This window comes from Balaenoptera borealis, assembly GCF_965194805.1.
Source record: "Balaenoptera borealis genome assembly, chromosome: 1".
Lineage (NCBI taxonomy): Eukaryota > Metazoa > Chordata > Mammalia > Artiodactyla > Balaenopteridae > Balaenoptera > Balaenoptera borealis.
Genome location: NC_138860.1, coordinates 1,936,333 through 1,957,393, shown reverse-complemented (window position 1 = coordinate 1,957,393; position 21,061 = coordinate 1,936,333). Strand labels below are relative to the sequence as shown.

General features: G+C 58.6%; 1 protein-coding gene across 2 annotated transcripts in view; it reads left to right on the top strand.

The window, feature by feature from the left end:
• The first annotated feature begins 599 nt into the window (after positions 1–599).
• The window catches only part of PKP1 (plakophilin 1), a 43,561-nt gene continuing 23,099 nt past the window's right edge, over positions 600–21,061 (top strand). For both annotated transcript variants that reach the window (XM_082363867.1, XM_082363868.1), the window contains exons 1-2: positions 600–1,043; positions 9,984–10,081. In XM_082363867.1, the coding sequence (XP_082219993.1) occupies positions 689–1,043; positions 9,984–10,081 (453 nt within the window). In that variant the 5' untranslated portion in view covers positions 600–688. The remainder of the gene's footprint in view (positions 1,044–9,983; positions 10,082–21,061) is intronic.

Genomic DNA, 21,061 nt, shown 5'->3' with positions numbered 1-21,061 from the left:
TCCCCTGGCATGCCCATGCCCTGGGGGGTTGGTTACTACTTTGTGGTTTTGCATCTCAAGTCTCATCCTGGTGTGGGCTTCAGGCCCTCACCCCCTCCCCGCAGGTTGGAAGCTGTCTTAGAGCAGAGCCTTTGGACCGGGCTGTGCTCCTTGCCGTCAACCTGGGAGCCCCCATCCACAGGGCTGGCCTCCGCAGTGACCTCTGCACGGAGGCAGATGGGCATCTGGCTGTGCACGGGGCCCAGTCGAGAAAGACTCCTTTTTCCTAGAGAGAAGTCTCTCTCAGTCCCGAGCTGAGCACGCACTCTATCCCTGAGCGCGCAGGACCGGGACAGAGGGCGGCTCCCCGGGGCGGAGGCCTCACCTCGGCAGGTCGCGGGGAGAGGGAAGGGGGACAAAGGAAGAGAGAGCACGGTCCAGGCTCGGGACTTGAAGCCCTGCCCCCAGAGCGCCCGGCCCGCAGCTCAGCGCCCGGGGCTCCGCTGGAGCGGCCGCGGCGGGGAGGGGGCGGCGCCGGGCAGGGCGGTATATCCAGTCCGGCGGAGGGCGGGCCCGCCAGTGCCTGGACCAGGACGCGCCGGGAGCAGCAGCCGGGAGCAGCAGCCGGGAGCAGCAGCCGGGAGCAGCAGCCGGGAGCAGCAGCCGGGAGCAGCAGCCGGGAGCCGTCACGCGCGTGTACCGTCGCTCGATGGCGCAGGGAGCCGCTGAGCACGGGAAGAGCCCCCTCCCGCTGCCGCCCAGCACCCCGCACACCCCGCACACCCCGCACACCCCGCACACCCCGCACCTCCCGCACCTCGCATTTGGCCGCTCGCTCTCCGGGCCCGCGCCCCGCGCCGCCATGAACCACTCACCGCTCAAGACCGCCCTGGCCTACGAATGCTTCCAGTTCCAGGACAACTCGACGCTGGCTCTGCCGTCGGACCGGAAGATAAAGACCGGCACGTCGGGCTGGCAGCGCGTGCAGGAGCAGGTGATGATGACCGTCAAGCGGCAGAAGCCCAAGTCTTCCCAGTCGTCCACCCTGAGCCACTCCAACCGAGGTAAAGGCCGGATGCGCGCGTGGCCGTGCGCCCCTCCCCGGCGCCCCTCCCGGGCGGCGGGGCGCGGGGCGCGCGCAGACCCGAGCAGCGCTCCCTCCCGCCGCCGGGTCTACTGTGCAGCCGCGGCCCGAGCCGCTCGGCGGCGTGCTCACGGTGTTGGGGGGTGGCGGAGTGGTGGGAGACGCAGTCAGGGCCGTTCTCGGGGGCCCAGGGCTTTCTCTTCCGCGGCCTGCTCCGGGGAACTGTCTCCGTCCGCGTCCTGTCTTACCCGGTCGCCCGGGGTCGTGCGCCTCCCTCACCCCGCCCCATCCTGCCCGGACTTAGCTGCGGGATCCCAGTGGCTGGGGGGGTCTGGGGGGAGGGCGGTGCGTGGTTGCCGGGCGGGCAGGGGGTCACGGAGACCCGAGTGGCGGCCCAGGAGGGGCGGGCGGCCGGGGAGGTGGCGCACGGAGCGGACAAGCCCTTGTGACTGCGCCGGCGTGGTAGCGGGAGCCTCACACCTGGAAGAGGCATGTGTGGTTCCAAGGTCGCCCCGGGCCAGTGCGGACCCTGGGGACTGAGGCCGGGAAGGGGTCCAGGATGCCCTCTTTCCCGTGGCTGAGGGAAACCCACTTTCCCACGGGATTTGCCCTGCCCCACGCAGCTTGCCTGGAAACAAGTGCCCCGAAGTAGGGAATTCGGTGGACAAGGTTGGGAATCCCCCGCCCCCGATCCCCGCCTTGCTGGGCCCTCGTGGTGGGCACTTGTCCATCTAGGTGCCGGCCTGGCCAGCCCTCTCCTCTTCACGGTAAGGTCCCCCACCTGGGGGCGGCCAGGAGAAAGGGGTAGGACCCCTGAAACGCAAGGAGGAAGGTATGATACCTGACAGGGCCCTGTGTGGAGGATTTTTAGACCAAACGCTTTCATACAGAGCATTCCCAGTGAGAATTACACACAAATCAGGGCACCTTCTATTTATTTATTTAGCTAAATTTAGTTAAATGCTAATAAAGACGCTGCAGACTGCAAACCAGTACAGGTCAACCAAGATTTATTTATTGAAAAAAAGAGATATATTGATCAAGTCAGGTGTTCATGAGAGAGCGGGGAGAATGGGGTTAGTAAAGAGGGGGGGACAAAGGAGATGAATCCTCACCCATTCTCCCACGCGCGCGCGCGCGCACACACAGTAGGCCTGGGCCCCCTACTCCTCTCCTGCCAGACCCCCACTCAAGGCCACAGCCTCCAGAGCGCTTGCCTCCTTCCCTTTTGTTTGGTGCCTTGGTAGCTGCTTCCAGCCTTTTTTGGAAGTAGGTTTGGGAGACAAAGTGCCCCTCCTTCTGACCACAGCCCAGTCACAGCTCAAGCCCACCTCCTCTCTCCCTCCCTGAAGCCTCACCTGTTCCCATCCCACAGCCGCTCCGTCCCTGGCCTGAGCTTGGGGCTCACAGCTCCAGAAAAGTCTCAGACCAGCCCCGGTGCCCCCCGATGGGGCGCTGGCTGAGCACTGTGGCCTGGCCTCTCTCTTTGTGGGTGACATCCATCCCTCTTTTCTCCACTTCTGCATCCCAAGGTCCTCCGGGGGCGTCAGCAGGCAGGGGTGGACTCTGGTGGCTAGTGCGTCCCTCTCCGAGGGCTGGCCCTGTAGGCGTGTCCCCGCTACCCTTTGCTCTGACCAGTTTCCCCAGCGGCACTGTAGCTGGGAGAGGCCGTCAGGCCACCTGTAGCTGGTTGATCTGGTTTTCTGGTTGATCTGGCTTTGTCTCCTCGCCAGCGCTGCCCCAGCGTCCCCCGGTTTGCTTTGTGACTGCCTCTCCCCGCTTTGGTCCCTCTTTGTCCTGTTGATTTCACTCCATGTGTCTGCTCTGGTTCCCGGGAGGGGTGATTGGCGGCTGTGGAAGGACCACACCCCAGGCCATCCCCCTGGCCCCCCGGACAGACTCGAATTCTCTTTCACTTGCCTGAGAGAGAAGAGCAGGTTTCTCTGGGGTCTTTGATCCTCCTGGGCCCCCGCCCTGCAGAAGGCCAGGCGCGCCTCACTGCCCGCAGAGGAGCTGCCTCTCCCTGTAGCCCGCGGAGGACAGTCAGGAATCAGCCACCCAAGGTCCTGGCAGTAGGAGTGCCTTTTGTTCGGAGCCGGCCCCACAGGGCTGCCTTCCATCCTGTCAGGGAGGGGCCTTGAGCCTCCAAGGGCTGGGTGTGGGACCCCGTGGGAGAAGCCTGGCATGAACGCCCGTCTCTGCCGTGCCCTCCCCAGAACACGGGCCCAGACACATGGCCCACCCTGTCAGGCAGTCCCGGTTAGGGAGGGGTTCTCGGGGGCCGGAGACCCTGCAGGAGGAGGCTGCTTGGGACCTGCCCACCCATCTTTTCCCGAATGGGGCCCCTGAGCATTGCTGCCCACGCTTCCTGAGGGTCCCCGTGGGCAGCGGGGTAAGACCATGTGGGAAGCGGGAGGAACGTGGGGACGTGGCCGCCCAGCCGGAGATCGGGGCTGGGAAACACGGCCTCCTTGTGGCCGGCGGGGAGTCCCTGCGGGGCGGACCGTGGGGTGGGGGACTGGTGCACTGGCGTCTGGCCCGAGAGGAGACGCTGCCATATTCATGTCCTGTCTACTCCGCTTGGAATCTCTTCCTAAAGCTGAACCCAAATCTCCTGTGATCCAAGTCCAAAGCAGCTGCTGCCACACGCGCGCGCGCACACACACACACACACACACACACACACACACACACACACAGAGCTCGGTGGAACCGGCTGCCTTCTGCACATCACGCCAGGGCGTCCTAACCTACACGCTCTGCCCACTGCCCCGTGAGCCAGCATCAGCCTTGGGCCCGAGGGTTCTGTCTCCACTCTTCTCAGAAGCACCATTTCCCACCTGTGATGGTCAGAGGTGGGGGTGGGGTGCGCTGGGCAGGTGTCCTGCTCCCCGGGGCCCTCCTGGGGGCAGGCTTGTGCCCAGGGGCGCCAAGACCCCGTCTTAGGGCCCCGCTGGCCGGCTCCCTGGATTCGTGGGGGGCTGTGTCTCGGCGTGAGCCTCCCCCCGGGGAGGTTCTGCTCTCTCTCCTCTCCTGGAAGGGTCCTGCCCTGACCGCAGGCTGGGCACAGGTGTCTCTTCTGGGGTTATTTCCTCGGGACCAAAGCTGAGACGGGAGGAGGTAGTTGACGTCTGTGCTTAGGCCTGCCCCAGCAGGGAAACATCTTCGTTAACTTCAAGCGGACCAGTTCTCATTTCTTCATAGTGCCTCTCGTCTCGGAGCTGAGGGCTTAGCCAGAATTTCCACCGGCCTGTTACAACACATGCAAAAATGTCGAGTATTCTGGGGTGTTCCCCCGGATCCTGCTCCTTTGCTAAGCTCATGGACAGAGATTAGAAAACAAATAAACAAAAGAAATTCCTCTCCCCACACACGGAATTGTAAATAGCAATAAGCCACTTGTTCTAGGTTTAAAACTCTGGGAGCTACTTCTGCGATAGGGTGTGACCCGTAGAAGTTATGTGATGTTTGAACAAAACAAAATGGAGGACTGTTTTCCATGGAAGGTAGCCTCATGTGAGGTTCTTTGTAGGCACACACCACACAGGCACGCACGTATGCACACGTATACCCACCGCTGTGCACACACACACGCGTGTCCTCACGCACACACGCATTCACACACAGCCCGACTCGCAGCTTGTGCGGCGGCAGGAGTCCAGCTGGTGTCAGGAGGCTTGAGTTCTCTCCGATCTGTTGCCAACTGGTGTGTGATCTTGGGCAAGTGGCTGCCCCTCTCTGGGTCTGTGCAACTGTAAGAGGTGGGGTGAGATCATCTCCAGATATTTCACTGGAAATAGATGTGTAACTCACTGCCTCTGCAGACCGTTTCCCCAAACCGTCTGCAGCTGCAAAAAAGCTCCTCCCCTCAAGACACAGCCCTCACGGTTTCCTTCCAGGAAGCATCAAATCACCAAAAAATATCCCCCAAAGCACTGTTCTTAAGCATGGTTACACATCGGAATAGTCTGGGAATTTTAAAGAATGCAAGCACCTGGGTCCGGCCCCCAGAGGTTCTGGTTTAGTTAGTATGGGGACAGCATGGGCATGTGGACTTTTAAAGACTCCCAGGCGATTCTGATATGCAGCAAAGTTCAAGAATCCTTGTTCTCGTCCTCACCCTCCCTCACACAGAGACCCACTGTGGGGACCACCCCCATCACAGGCACACATCTCTACACACACACACACACACACACACACACACACACACACGGATGGACATCTAATGTGGCAGTTGCTGCTGCCGATGTTTTACCCTGGACCCCCCTCGGGGGGCTGAGCCCAGGCCCCAGCATGCTCCCACCCTCAGTCCAACACTTAGGCTTAGTGGTGGCCACACACAGATCATCAGAAGGAGAAGCAGGATTCCAGCAGAGCTGGGTTTGAACACACCCCAGTGTGCTTTGGTGTTTCTGTTCTGTACACGTGCCCAGGAAAGGGCAGAGACTGTGCCAGAGTGTCAGGTGGGGTTGAGCTGAACTCTTCCCGTCCAGGAAAGGGCGGCGTGTGCACGAGCGCCCCGCTGGCCTGGGTGGAGGGCAGAACATCCCCTGCGATGTTCGAGGGGCAGGAGCTGGGCTGCGGGACAGTCCGGGGGCCCAGACATCTCCATGCCCTCTTCCGACAGTTCTTCTTATTGTCTAACTTAAATTCCTCTTGCTGTGGACCTCGCCCTGCTGGGCACCCTGGATGGGAGGGATTTAGGGGGTGAAGTCAAGGCGTTTCTGAGGCCGAGGGACAGTGGGCTTCCTTTCTGAAGCTTTTTGTGCGAAGGAACAGATGTAAGTGCAGAAGCAGCTAGAAGAGGCAGGAGCCTTGTGAGAGGCAGGTTCACAGATACCGCTCTGTGTGCGGGCCTGTGGCTAGCAGGGGCGGGGGTGTGGGGAGACTGGGGTGGAGGAGAGGCGTTTCGGACAACCTCTGCCCCTGGGGCAGCCCTTCGGCCAGGCTGGCCAGTGCCTCGAGGGCCTTGTCCAGGTGGAGTCTGGTCCTGGGTCGGGGTGGGTGGAGAGCGCCCCCAGCAGACACACACAGAGAATGTACAGCACAGAGTGTGTCGAGCAGGTAGACCGAGCGCTGACACGGCTCCGAGGGAGAGCTGGGGCGCCGGGGTGGGGTGGGTCTTCTCCAGGAGGAGCTGGGTTGGTGCAGGGTTTGGGCTCCAGGGAGAGGCTTGGCTGAGAAGGAGAGCAGGAATGTTTCAGGCGTGGTGGGTGTGACCCATGGAAAGCTGGGAGGTGGAAGGATGAGTCATCCCTGCAAAGGTTCACCTGTCCCAGTGGGGAAGGAGTCCCGGGGGTCCTGACAAAGGGCCGCCCAGTGACACAGGGAGAGTCAGGCCGCCGTGCAAGGCCAAAGGGAAGGGGCGCCTGGGTGCTGCCGTGTGCAGGGTGGGTTTTCTGAGATGGCTTGTCACCCGGAGCGATGACCCGGAGTGAGGCTCGCAGCGTAGGGAGCGGCCAGCGATGCTGGTGCACGGGGAAGGCAGACCTTCGCTCTCTGACCCCGATGCTGGTGCACGGGGAAGGCAGACCTTTGCTCTCTGACCCCGATGCTGGTGCACAGGGAAGGCAGACCTTCGCTCTCTGACCCCGATGCTGGTGCGCGGGGAAGGCAGACCTTCGCTCTCTGACCCCGGGCTTCTGTGGGAGGGCAGATGCCTCGAGGCAGACACGCAGTTGGGCCACACGGAAAGGCCCATGGGCCCTTCCAGCGACAAGAGCGGGTGCAGTGCTCCCCGGGAGGTGGGGTGACTGTGGGGCAAGCTGGTGCTGGGACCCCCCTCCCTTCCTGGGACCCCCCTCCCTTCCTGGGACCCCCCCCTCCCTTCCCACCCCTGGGCCAGGAATCCTCCCTGAGCATATAGCCTTGGGCGTTCTGGCTCCAGTCTCTCCCCGGTTCACCGACCCGCCAGGGACCACTTTGGGTGGGGGGGGGGGGCGCCTGGCTGAGTGGAGTCAAGGACCCCAGTCCCCTGCTGCGGTTATGGGGACACTGAGCCTCAAGGCACCAGAGCCGGGCAGGGGGACCGTACCTCACCGTACCCTGCACTGAGAGGACAGGCAGCCTGGGGCGCGGGGACCAGGTGGGGGTCATCAGGAAAGGCTTCCTAGAAGTGACGTCCAGAGAGGTCAAGGGGCCAGTGGAGAAGTGCAGGCCATCAGAGCTGTCCCGTCACTCTCAGTGAGAAGCTCCATGTTCTTCCTGCTGAACTTGACTTTCAGAGGGTGGTACTTCCCAACCAGACCCCCCAGGGTCAGGAGAGGGAGCGCTCGCTTCTGCTGTGGGAACAACAGTCTCACGAACGGCTCGCCTCCCGCCTGCACCCCTCTGGGTATCTGGCACACTGCAAGGTGTGACTGCAAGTGTGTAAGGTCTCTGGACTCCCCACCCTTGAAACCTCGGCCCAAGGGCAGCTGCCTCCTGTCAGAGAAGCAGTGCTGGCTGGTGTGATGGCAGCCTCATTCTCACAAGGAGGCCAAACCAAACAGCTCACGGTGGGAGTCAGGCAGTCTGACCCCCAGTTGCAGGTGATCTTGGGGAGATGCCTTCAGGAGCTGCCTGGAAGGGCCTGGAGGCCTTGGCCCAACCAGAAGTGAGAGTTACAACCCACACCTGTCATCACCACAATCCCCCCTGGGTCACAGGGACTGGCCTTGGAATGATGGGGTACTCCAGAGGTCATCTGCCTCCACGGCAGAGAACTCCCCACCTGTCACACAAAGGAGAATGAGAGGGAGGTGGGCAGGTACAGGGTGTGGGGGAGGATATGCTTCACCTGATGACCAAGAGGGCGAGTGACATCACTGCTGACAGACTCCCTCCCGAGCAGGGCGGAGGCCCCGTGGGAGCCTGCCCTCCACGGAGCCTCCTGGGGATGCCTCTCCCAGAACTCTGTGTCTGTCACCACCCCAGATTTTCCATCCAAAGCAGCTGGCTGACCCACGCTTGCCCTTGGGTGAGAAATCCCTGCCCAAGTGAACCCTGCCCTGCCCTGCCCTGGAAGGGGTGTCAGAAGTGGGCTGGACGGAGGGGAGATGGACGGGACACTGGCTGTCGGCCACCGGGGTTCCTGGCTGCAGCCCCTTTTCTCGGTGAGAGCGAGTTCTGGGGGTCCACGCCCATGAGGTTGCCTCCAGACTCCTCCTGACGAAGGCAGCTTTTCCAGAGCTTCCGGAGAAAGGAAGAGGCACGAGCTGCCTGCATTCAGCAGGGAGCTTGGAGTAATTCAGAGCCTCAGGGGTGTCCCTTCTGGAGCCAGGCCTGGGCCTGGAGCTTTCTGGGGTGGGGACACCTCTGGGGGCAGCAAAGGAGGTGGTGATGTAGCCTTTGATGCCCAAACTTCTTCCTTGCTGAACCCTGTCTCTAGAGAAGAGAGGTCAGGCTTCCTGAATGCCATCAGGCACGAGTCACTATAATCACACAACCACGGGACCTTGGGGTACAGAGAGGCCAAACCCCTCTTTCTATAGAAGAGGAAGCCGAGGCCCAGAGAAGGCAAGTGCCTTGCCCAAATGCCAGAGCCAGGACCAATTCCAACACCACTAGGCGCCCAGGGCAGGGGGTCTCTGCCACAGATGGCAGCCCCAGTGGCCAGTTGATCCTCCGTGATGGGGGGCATGGAGAATCAGGGGCACTGCCCCTCCTGTGAGCTGTTGGGGGTCACCTGGCTCTGGACAGAGGAGGTAGCACCAGGCAGGGACATCTGCCACAACCCAAAGCTGCCCCTCTGCTCTGTCTTCTCCCCCCAGCTCAGATGCTCCAGCGCCCACCCCCAAAGGCTTGGGAGTCTGAGGGGGCACAGCCGACGGGGAGGGGTGAATTGAGCCAGGTGGGATCCTGGCCAGACCCTTGCCCTGATGCTGGGGTCAATCCCCTCTCCCTGGATCGACTTTCCCCAGGGGCCATCACTTAGTAAGAGTGTAGGACCACCCTTGCTCCGGATGCCCAGGCCATAGAGCCATGGTTCCTAGTCTAGGAAATGGGGCACCAGGCAGGTTGTGACCTGGGGTACGGACAGCAGGACAGCCTCTTGGGCGGGGCCCGGTTACAGGTTTTGAACTTGGGTTTACAGACGGTTGCGATTCAGTGGCTACGGCCGAGGAAGGAAGGCAGACTCGGCACGGGACGCGGTGTGAGCAAAGCCCCGGGCAGGTCACTGTCAGCCATGCTTCAAGGGCAGCAGGACAGCGGGCAGAATTGGGCTGTCCTTTCGGGTTCCCCAGCCATCCGATGAAGGAGCCTAGCGTCCAGGCTGCCTTCTGAAATCCAAAGCCACTTTACCCTCAATAATAGTAATGACACTCTGTCCTCCCCGGAGCCTGTCGTCTGTGGGCCCCCAAGCACTCGGAAAACAGTTAATTAATCCTCACCGGGCCTCTGAGGTTGGTGGCCGCTCCCCCTTCAGCAGCTGGGGCACCTGGGAGATGCAGGAGGGGGCGGAAGGCTGGGCTCGGGAGCCAGAGTCCCGCGTGGCGTTGGCCTGGGACCCTCCGGAGCTGCCCTGCGGCCCTGAGGCTCTGGACCTGGCATGCGGAGCTCCTGGCTGTCGTCCCTGAGTGGGAAGGTCATCCTTGTGGAACTCGGAGTTGTGATTCCCTGGACCGGGACGACGGGGGCCTGAGGCCCTCCAGGCCAACTCCTGACCTGTAGGTGTCAGCCCACCCCCGGCCACAGGGGTAGACCCCCAGGAAGGGGTCGGCCGAGGCCCTCGGAGCTGACCCTGCAGCCATCTGGCTGTGGAGGGGCAGGTGGAGAGAGGGAGGAAGGCGAGCGGAAGCCTGGCTCTGCGTCCGCCTCCTCCAAGGCCTCAGCCCTGGTCTCCTCCGAGGTCCGCAGGGCACCAGATGCAGAGGGGACACCATGGGGAGGAGGGCTGGGGGGAGCGAACGGCCTAACCCCTGCCCCTGTCCTCAAGGTTCCATGTATGATGACAATTACAACAGCGGCGGGACCACCAGCCGGAGCAGCTACTACTCGAAGTTCCAGGCGGAGAACGGCTCATGGGGTTATCCGGTAAGGAGCTGCTTCCCGCAGGGTGTCGGTTCAGGCTTTGTGGAGGAGAAGGCGTGTCCTGGTTGCCGAGACAGTGATGCGGGGTGGGAACGGTCCCCGAGGGGAGGCCCCCCCAGCTCTGACCGGGTCCGTTTGCTTGGCCATCATTTCACACGTGGCTCTTACTGCAGCCTCCTGTCTGACTGGATATTTCTGAATGTCTCAGATGAGAACATTTTAGAAAAAGCGTAAAGGAAACATCATATTAAAAAAAATCCATTTCCCAATATATCTGATTTGATCATAGGTTTGAAAGAAGTTTGAATTCTCATGGTCCAGTCATGTATAGATTAGATGTTTCTAGAAAAATCCCGAAGGGACCCTCCCCTCAATATGTGCTGATGACCAAGGATATGTGCCCAGGGGGGAATGTGGCTTGAGTTTGTAAGTTGGACGAACCCGTGTTCAGATTCTAGCTGTGTTACTGCTGAGCGTGTGACCTTGGGCGAGATTCTTCTACCTCTGGGTCTCAGTTCCCCCACATGTAAAATGGATATAACAAAGTCTACCTCTGGGGATTGTTGTCAGGACTAAACGAAATAATGTGCATTTTAAAAAACCTGATTATGATCATTCTTAAGAATTTTTTAAAAATATTAGCATGAGTAGAGATGATCCTAGATCCTTTAATCCTGGCCCTGCCACTGTCTTTCTGTGTGATCTCATCCCGCTATGCCCATCCACCCATTACTGAACAAATATTTCTTTAGCCCTAACTCTCCACCAAGCACCAGGGCACATGCCCTGGTTCAACCATACAAGCCCACGCAGGAGTTTTCTTCTACCCCACAATCGGGGTGTTGGGTTAGGTGACGCCCAGGTTTTCTCCCAGTCTGCAAATTCTGTGACTTTCCTTTATTTTTGCTAATTTCAACATTAGCCTATATTGTTCTGGAAATTCTTCTGTGAGGCCCTTCAGGCCTGTGCAGCTGGGGATAAAGGCTGCTTCTCCATGGGACTCTGGGCTCCGTCTGCTTGGGCCTCAGGTTTTAGTACCTTTTGCTTTGATCCACATTGCTCACAAATGTTGGGGTCCCGGGCAAGAGAGAGGTGGGTGGTTTATGAGTTAGGTGTTCTTTGTCATCCGCTTGATTCCCTCCTACCTAAGTTCTCACTGGGGCTGATTGGGGAGGATTTGTCTTTCTTGCACGGTACAGGTTTAACTAGGTTTGCTGTGAATTTATTTCCCTCCCTGTTTCCTGATTCTTGATGTCAGTTGATACCCTCAGTGCCGATAACTGATAAATACAGTTGACTGAGCCCAGTAGGCTGGCAGACCAGGCATAGGTGTGAGTAAAGGGCTTTGACAGAAAGACTGATGACCGGGCAGAATCTGAGACGATGACCTCAGAATGCCGTGAAAAGGATTAGGAGAGACCCAAGGAGGGCAGGTCCCTGGACGGGACCGTGCTGACCGCGCAGATGTTATGTGTCTTTACAATGTTGCGTTGCCCAGTCAGAACTTGGCGCTTGGGTTCCCGCCCTGGGCCGGCTGCTCTCTGGCTCTGTGACTGTAGATCAAGCTCTGATTTCTCTGGGTATCAGTGTTCTCATCTGCGCGTGCTTCACCTGCACTCAGGGGTTGACGTGTTAAATTAACTGGGACGCGTCATCAGATGGGCAGTGAGGGGTTAGTACATGTGGAGATTTGTAACCGGAACCTGCAGGGAACTCATTCTGAGGGCCTTCTTGGGAGAACCTGTGTGCGGCTGGGTTGAGCATTGCTTCTGGGCCATTATCTTGATCCTCACCGGCTCCCAGCTGCCCCTACACCCTCCCTGTGACTGTTTTCTGACGCCCGGTGAGAATTCCTTCCTTTCCCGAACCCCAAGGCCCAGCCCTCCTCACTCCTTCTCTCTGCCGCCGGGATTTCAGAGTGACTCAGGTCAGGAGCTGCCTGGGCACGTCCCGGCTCGCTCAGCTCAGGAGGGGCTCTGGGACGGGGATTTGGTGGAGGGAGGGGGATGGGTGGAAGGATTGATGCTGGAGCCGAGCACGTCAGCCGTGATGGCAGAACCGCTAGTCAGGGCTTAGGGGAAGGGGAGCAGGGGGCAAGGCAATAGCGGTGCCATGGGATTTTCCCAGGGATGGCACAGCTGAGCCAGGGGAGTTCAGTGCCCCCCCTCCCAAGAAACCAGCGCAGAGGGCACGGGGAGAGAACAGGGCACGCGGACCCTACTCAGAGGAGCCTCCCTCTGCCCTGGGAGGACCGCAGACAAATCGAATGCAGGTGTCGGTTGCTAAGCTGGAGGAGTCCAGCTGTGCTGCCATTGCCGGAAGTGTTTCTGGAACCTCTAAAAAAATTTTTTTTTATAAAATATAATTGTTGTTAGTGCCATTTTAGGGGCCATCTAAGAAAACTAGCCCCAGTTCTGTGTTGTCAGGACCTGTGTTTGAGCAGAAATGATATTAAGCCCTCTGAGAGCCTCACTCCTCAGATTTGTCTTCAGTTTCAAATATCAAAGCAACTTCAAATAACAAAGATGGGTCACCACTGACTATATATTTTATTTAAATATGCAAAGGATCTGTGGGCACTTCCAAAAAGAAAGTTCTAAAAATGTTTAAAAAGCAGTGGTGTTACCTTATGATTTTACCTTATATTCTATATCAGCAATAGTCTTCTAATTTAAAAAAACAGATTTTATATATGTATATATATATCTCATCATACTATTTATAATCTATGATCACTCATATCACAAGATAAGAAAATTGAATATAGAGGGTCTTGTAATAGAATGAAACAAAGTTAGTCTGACACACAAAAAGCATCAAGGGGCTTAAGGAAAAGAAGAACTGGTCCCGAGAAAGTCGTTGGCCAGCCGTTCTCTGTTCTCCTCTGGCCGCTCCAGCCTCCTGGTCCTCGGAGACCGTATCTGCTGGTCAGCACCACTGGACCCCAGAGGCCCAGGCAGGAGCAGATGAGCTGGGGCAAAGGGTGGGGCACATCCAGCCCCGTTTCTCAGAGGAGCAGACTCTGCCAGTTCTCAGAACCAGACTCGGGGACTATTAGAGACCAACAAGGTTGGCATTTCATAGTTGAGGCCCAGCAAGGACAAGGGTCACACGGCTGGTTAATGGGAGAGCAGACGAGACCCCTGGCCTCCTAACTCCTAACCTGATGGAGTTTCCTTTCATCGCTCCAGACATTTGCACTCTTCTGTTGGTCATTTTAGGGGGTGTTTTTTGGTGGTTTGTTTTTTTTTTTTTTGCAATCTCAATATTTTAACACTATAGCATGTTCTGGGGACTTGGAACAGACGCATGAGTTCAGATCCCTTCATTTCCTCCCTTCCGTCCCCCAGCCAAGCTTACTCTTTCCTTGAGGAGTCAGCCTCACACAAAAGATGCAGGGCAGTGGCCCCTTTTGCCTTCCGAGACTCAAGCTGGAGCCACTCAGCTGTGGGGGTCAGGGTGGGCTACCAAGTAAAACATAAAGAAATGCAATATTTGCGACACACTTATCCGACAATGTTATTTGTTGTTTACCTGATATTCAAATTTAACTGGGTGTCCTGCATTTTTATTTGCTGGATCTGGCGTCCCCAGGGCACCGTGTATTTACACTCATTCCCTGTAATAAAAACAAGACTCCCGAAGCGCCCCTCTCCCAGGCTGGGGACCCAGGCAGAATTACTTTAGGGGAGCAAAGGGAGGCTGACAGCCCCCCTGAGGTCCTTGTACGGCACTTTGAACACGTCCCCTGGGTCGGCTGACAGCAGGTTGAGGGAGGAGGGAGCAGGAAACACTGAAGGCACAGCCCTTCTGTTCCAGAGCTGAACATGGGCCTCTGTCACGTGGGTTTGTCCTGGGTGAAGTTGCGGCAAGTGGACAGTTTAGCTTCCAGGGAAGGTTCTAGATTAAGAGGAGGGTCTCCTTTTCTACCGCCTCCAGCCCCGAATGGTTTTCCTATTTGCAAATCACGAAGCACATCTAGAGCGCTTGCGCCCCTCTGGGCGTCACATGGAGTGAAATGTGCTTTGGTTATGGACGGGCCTAGAACGTCCTGCCGGGAGTATCGTGCTGACTCCCTCCGCCGTGCTCAGTTACACCAGCCCAGCACTCGGGGCGGGGGCAGGCCAAGACTCCCCAGGAGAATGGCCAGAGGAAATTCTGCCTTCATCCTGGTCACTGACCCCATTTCTCTACTTTAATCCAGGGTTCAGGGAATTCCCTTGTGGTCCAGTGGTTAGGACTCCGAGCTGCCACCGCAGGGGGCACGGGTTCAATCCCTAGTCGGGGAACTAAGATCCCGCATGCCGCACGGGGAGGCCAAAAAAAAAAATTATTAAAAAAAAAAATCCAGGATTCGCTAGCAAATCTTCCTCCCGGCCTCTTCTCAGCTGTAGTTGCTTAACTGATGTGTCAGTATTTGATGATCCCATCACGACAGGGTCTCCTGGACCACGTGCTGGGGACCCTCTCCCTGAGGGGGACTGGTCCTGCCCACCCCAGACCCAGAGACACCTGGGTGGCCCTCTTCTGTAGATGCGAGGGCTGAGGCTGTGCCACAGCTCCGTGGGGCATGGGAGCCCAGGCTCTGGTGAGCCACGTGTTTGCAGGGTCTGCAGGCGGCAGGGCCCAAGGCCAGGGGGCTGCCGGAGAGAAAATGGCAGGACTCTCGCCTTTGAAGCAGAGAAAGGTCCCAATAAACACAGACCCCTCCCATGGCAGGTGGTGTGGAGGGACCAGCCCTGGGCCCTCAGCTAGCTGGATGACCCTCGGCAAATTCTTAACCTCAGCTGCTTGCCCATCTCTGAAATAGGTGAGAATTCCTATCTCAAAGGGTAGTCGGGGCTGCAGATAGGACACACCCGATCGATCGGGTAGGAGGCCTGGATTCTGGTCTCAGCTTGGCTGCTGCAAGCGGAGGGAAGGACCTGGGGGGTCTTCACCTCCTGAGACCTTTTCTCATCCACGGAGCAAGGCTGTTGGACTAGACCTAGCCAAGGACTCCCTCAGCCCCGACCTTTCAGGGTTCTGTGTGGCTCGAGAGCTTCCTCTGGACAGCTGCGGGACCCACAACCTGGGCCTCACGGTGGTCTCCGGGGCAGACCGCCCCCGCTGGCCTGCAGGTGGGTGAGGGCTTCTGTATGACCTCCCCGCTTTCATCTGGGCACCTCCAGGCACCTGGGGAACAGCAGGTAATTAACCCTTGCAGCAGGATGGAGAGCTGGTAGGCCCTCATTTCCTTTAGCTTCACAGAGGGGAGGCGGGCCGGTAACTCCCACTGCTTAAAAACCCCGCCCCGCCTCCTGCCCTGCTCCCCTCTCTCATCTGGGTTCTCTGGCGGTGCCTGCGGGGCCTGGTCTGTTTGGAAAGTCTGAGGAGAGAAGGATGGAGGGGATGCAAGCTCCTGCCCCACGCGGACACGGTTCCTGCCCCAAGAGGGAGTGATCGTCGTGCTCGCCAGCCCGGCGTCCCCCTGCCAGCAGTGACTCACCCCCACCCAGCCCCGCGGGCCCCAGGCTCTCCCCCAAAGAGGATGCTGCTGCCGGGGGTCAGAATTTGTCCAATGGAGGAGGAGGCGAGCGGGCAGGTCCACGGGCCGGCCCACCGCCCCGCGCCGGGCTCCCCTCCCTGTAGGAGCAGCGCCTGGCTGGGCATCACTGAGGCTGGAGGCATCCCCTCTGTTCAAACTCAGACGCCCATGTCGGGGTGTCCCTTGGGGTATCCCTTGGAGTGGCTGTGTGCGTGGGGGGGCCCTGCTTTCTGTGCCGGACGATCCTGCTGCCCCCCGGGCCGGAGCCTCCTTCTGGGCTGATTCTCACCGAGGGCTGCCTCCAGCCTCTCGGAGAGGCTGCTCTTCCTGGCTCAGGTTTGCGGGGGCAGGGACTCTTTAGGGGCCAGCGGTGAGGTGGAGGAAAGGCCACTGGCCTGGGCGTGGGGCTCTCCAGCGCTGCCCAGCGACCGCTGCTGGCCCTCCATCCCTGCCGGGCCCCGGCTGCACCATCAGACTGTCTCCTCGGCTCTGACGTCCTGTGTTGTGTGTCCTCCCTGGGTGGAGAGAAGTCGGCACCGTGGGCTTGTGAAGGGAGAGGACCCGGCCCGCAGATCAATGCAAGCGGAGTCCCAGGACGGGCTCCAGGCGGGGAGCTGGGCTTGGGGGCTGCCCTTAGCCGACAGGAGGGGGCAGAGGGGTGCCGCCAGGCTTGGAGCTGGGACCGTAGCCCCTGGGCTGTCCTTTGTGAGTGCTCACAAGGCACAGGCATCGCTCCGAGAAGGGCAGCTCCAGAGGCCAGGCCCAGGAGAAGGCAGGATGTCACCTGTCACTGTCCCAGTTGGTGGACCCTTGTGGGGGAGGGAAGCAGGCAATTGGTCGCAATGTCCAGAGAGACACGTCCGTGCAGGGGACTCAGTGTGGCCACTGTGTGGTTGGTGGGAGCATTGGGCTTTGCCAGCCCTGGACAGTCTGCAGGGGCCCCTCCCAGATGAGGCTCAGGAAGGAGTTCCCCCTCCTCTGAGAGAGGACCAAGCCTGGTTTTACATCTTCCTTTGGCTTTAATCAACCTGTCACTTCCGGTCAGCGTCTTTCCCCAAGAAGGAGGCTCCCCCGTGATCTGCCTTTGTTCTCACCTTCCTTCTCACACACGAGTCACAATAGAGCCGCTGAAACTTTAGAGGGAAGATTTGAAGAATCAAGGACAATTGCAAACTTCTTTATTTCGCTCCAGAAGAAAATTAGTGAGTTTTAGTTTTGCCTTTTTTTTTTCAAGTCCTGACAAGAACTAATCGACTGAGCCAACGAGACTTTAAAGCCCTAACGCTCTAGTTAAAAACAACTAACAGGGGACTTCCCTGGTGGCGCAGTGGTTAAGAATCCGCCTGCCAATGCAGGGGACACGGGTTCAAGCCCTGGTCCGGGAAGATCCCACATGCCGTGGAGCAACTAGGCCCGTGCGCCACAACTACTGAGCCTGCGCTCTAGAGCCTGTGAGCCACAACTACTGAGTCCATGAGCTGCAAGTAGTGAAGCCTGCACGCCTAGAGCCCGTGCTCCGCAACAAGAGAAGCCACCGCAGTGAGAAGCACGCACACTGCAACAAACAGTAGCCCCCCGCTCCCGCAACTAGAGAAAGCCCGCGCGCAGCAACAAAGACCCAACGCAGCCAAAAATAAATAAATAATTAAATTTATTTAAAAGAAAACAACAACAAGTAACAGACGAAACACCAGCGTGAGAGAGGGTGTGATGAAATGCTGGGGTTTGCAGCACGAGCTCCTTAACCCTCTCCGGGCCTCAGTCTCCTGGTCTGTCATCGGCGGGTGGGACCAGGTGACCACCCAGCCTTCTTTCCTAGCACCAGCCCTGGTCCCCAGGGTCCTGGAGGTTTGGGGACGGAGCCCCGGGGTTCTGGGTTAGCAGGCAAGTGCCGGCTTTGCCAGGACCACCACCTTCATGTTTGGTGGGCTGTCAGTGGGAGGAAGTCCAATCCTCAGAACCCCTTGAATTATGGAGCGGTTTGAACGTATACAAGGTAATCCTGTTTCCACTTCCCAACCTGATCCTTCCACCTTTGTGAGATCTGGACGGGTGAACTGATTCCTGTTATTCCGATTTTATTAGCAGGGAAGTCAGGCTACGGAGAAGTGCAGGGGCTGGCCCGGGAGGTACCTCACAGGTAGACTGGGCAGAACTGGGTCCAGAGCCCGGTCAGCTCTGCGTGGGGTGTCGGGGGCACGAGGAGGAGGAGGAAGGGTCAGGACCTTGTCTCCTGCCCGGCGGGCGAGTGGCAAGGGCTCCAGAGCCGGGAGGGAGGAGGGGGCCCTGAAGGAGGCCGCCAAAACAAAGCCCTGGGCAGGTCGTCCAGTGCCTGTTTTCTGGTTGCAACTGCCTTTTGTCACCAGGCTCCGGTGACAAATGCAGCAGCCTTTCCCAGGTAGGTGGATGAGGACCTCACCCCTCCCTAGGGTGGGGCTCAGCCTCCTCCCCCAGGGCCCCACCCTGGCATGCCTCTACCAAGGACTTCCAGCTGCAGGAGAGCAAAACTTAGCTGAAAACAAAACTCTAATCGGGGCGGGGGCGGGCGGGGGTGGGGGGAGGAGGTGGAGACACAGCTGGGGAGGAATGCAGCTTTGGGGGCTCTAGCAGGAAGCACCCCCCACACACACTTGCACAAGGGCGTGGCCCGGAGTGGGGTGAAGACAGCCTCCTGGGTTTGTTCCGAAGCTCTGAGCTAGGCTGGGGAGAAGGGCGAGTGTGACTCGAGCGGGGCTGAATCGACACTGAAAGTCAGAAGCCTTACAGGACTGGCTCTAGTTGGGGAAACGGAGAGGCTCAGAGAGGTGAGGTGACTGTCCAAGGCTGCACAGCCACTCAGGGAAGAACCAGGACTAGAGCCCGACCTCTGGTGCCCCTGCCTGGTGCTCCTGGTCACACTGTCACAGGAGGGGACCCTGGCCACTGGAGGCAGCAGAGTTTCATCTGATCTCTGCTGTCAGAGTTTTTACAAAATCATCACACCAACTATTATTTACTTATTTTTAATAAACTTCCTTTTAAATTTCAGTGCATTCATTTTGAAAAGAAACTTTGTATCAGTACCTTGAGAGAAAAAAAAAAGTATCCTTTGCCATAAAAGAAGGCTTAACCATAATTTAGAATCAATAATAATAAGTAGAATGAAAACAAATCATTGTTTAATTCCAAATGGGTAAGGCTTTTTTTCTTTCTGCTCAGAAAGGGAGGTTGGCAAATGTTAAAGACACATCCTGGCACCAACCTGGACCTTCTCCTCACGGTAATCAAAGTGAAAAAGAGTTTTCTATGAGCCTCAGTGCTAGTTATTGGCTGTGCCCTTAAATGCCCTAAAGTCACCTCACGACTGCCGGTGGAGCCTGGCCCACATTTGGGGAGATTCCGGGTCATAAGCTCATCATGCAGGATAATTTTCCCAAAGCTGGTCCAGCGGGTCAGGTAGAGCCGAGGGTCAAGGAGAAAGGTGACCAGGTGGCGCCGCCTCCCCTCACCAGTGACTGCCCTGTGCCCAGCTGAAGGCCTTTTTGAATGGAGCATTTAGATATTTTCTTTTCTTTCTTTTTTTTTTTTTTAATATTTATTTATTTAGGCCGTGCCAGGTCTTAGTGGTGGCATGCGGGATCTTCGTTGCGGCATGTTTTTTGGTTTTTTTTTTTTAGTTGTGGCATGCAAACTCTTAGTTGCAGCATGCATGTGGAATCTAGTTCCCCAACCAGGGATGGAACCCGGGCCCCCTGCATTGGGAGCGCAGAGTCTTACCCACTGGACCACCAGGGAAATCCCTTGAATGGAGCATTTGAAGATGAGGTTTCTGGCCAAGGTCTGTGGCCCTCTGTACTAACCCAGGGCCCGCCGGGCACCAAGCCCTGCAGGGTCAATTGCTCCTGGAGAGGGTCGGCAGGAGACCCCAGGCTCTCCCCATCTCCCTGCAGCCCTAAGCAGCTCTGGGAGGCCCACAGAGCTGGGGGAAGGGCGAGGTGCCATGGGAGGAGGCCTGGAGGGAGCTGGGGGGCTCGGGGCAGGCCCTTCTCCTCCCTCTGACTGCCCCCGAGGCTGAGAGGGAAGTGGCTCAGCTTCTAGAGACCCAAGAAGCTCAGTAAGACTCGGCTAATTGCAGGAGACTCCGGGCTCGGCCTCAGTCAGCAGTCTTGAAGTGATGTCCTGATTTCTCAGGGCAGCTTGTGTGCACCAGGAACAAGCAGGGGTGCAGGGCATGGGGGCCCGCACTCACTCCTCCGTGCCCTCCCTCTCGAGACCCCCCCCCCCGGCCAGCCCTGCTGCGATCACAGGCCGCCTCGCCCGTAGGCATCTCTTGGGACAGAGGGCCTTCCAGCCGGGCCCTGTGGGCAGTAGAGCCTTACCGCGTGTCACACAGCCGGTCAGCTGCACTCTTCTTAAGCGTTTCCCACCATCGGCCAAAGCAGAGGAGCAGGCCTCTCTTGTGTCTGGGGCCCTGGGGAAGGGTTTCTAGGTGATGGCCAGAGAGCAGCCCGAGGTGGTGGTGAAGCCTGTCCTGCAGGACGCCCCTAGCTGCAGAAGCACTGGGCCATTTAGACTTCACTCATGTCACCAGACTCTGGTGGCCAAGCGGCTGGAGGACGAACACCAGGAAGGTCGGAGGCCTGAGTCCTGGTTCAGGGTCTACCCCGTCTTAGCCTCATGGCCTTGGCCCAGCCTCAAGTTGTCCGAGCTTAAGAGGTGCTCTCAGAGAGAATACAGGTGCCGCTGCCTGTCCTGGCCGCTGCTCGGCCAGGCGGGAGGCGGAGGCTGTGGGGTTCCAGCGGGAGGATGAATGGGAGGGCGCTTCACCACCTGTGAAGTACCAGGCCTGCTGTGCGGTTCTCAGGATGAGCTCAAGGCACTTGCAGGGACCTACCCGCCTGAGTCGACCCCCAGCCAAGTGATGTGTGTCCCACACAGGCAGGTGTGCACGTGGAGTGTGTGTGTGTGTGTGTGCACGTGCACACAGGCTCGTCTTCCAGTCGGGGCTCTGTCACCAAGCCGTGGAGGGTCCGGCCAATCGTCCCTTCCTTCCTGTGAAATTCCTGGCTGTCTCCTCAGTGGGAGTGGTTTTTTCACCAAGGAGTCTCCAAGGAGCTCTTTTTTGGCCAAGGAAGAATCTGCCCCTCAGGATGTTGCCGTCTTGCAGCGTCTGGCCCTCCTCTTACGGCTGGCAAGTGCCTCCTGGCTCAGGGCTCGGGTGGCAGTTCAGGGGCACCCCCAGTCTCCCTGCACAAGGTGGGGTGCCTGGGCCAGTGGGATCTCCCTGACGCTCAGATGTGCTGTCTCAGGAAGCTGGCACTTCCTCGAGGTTCAGGAGTTCTTTCACGTGGGAACCTTGGAGGGGCCCTCACTTTTCCCTCCCCAGGATGAACCATCACGGGGAAGAAGGGGTCGGCCTCTGGGTTCAAAAGTGACCACAGAACACGGGGCTCCTGGGGGGCAGAAGGACCGTGCCT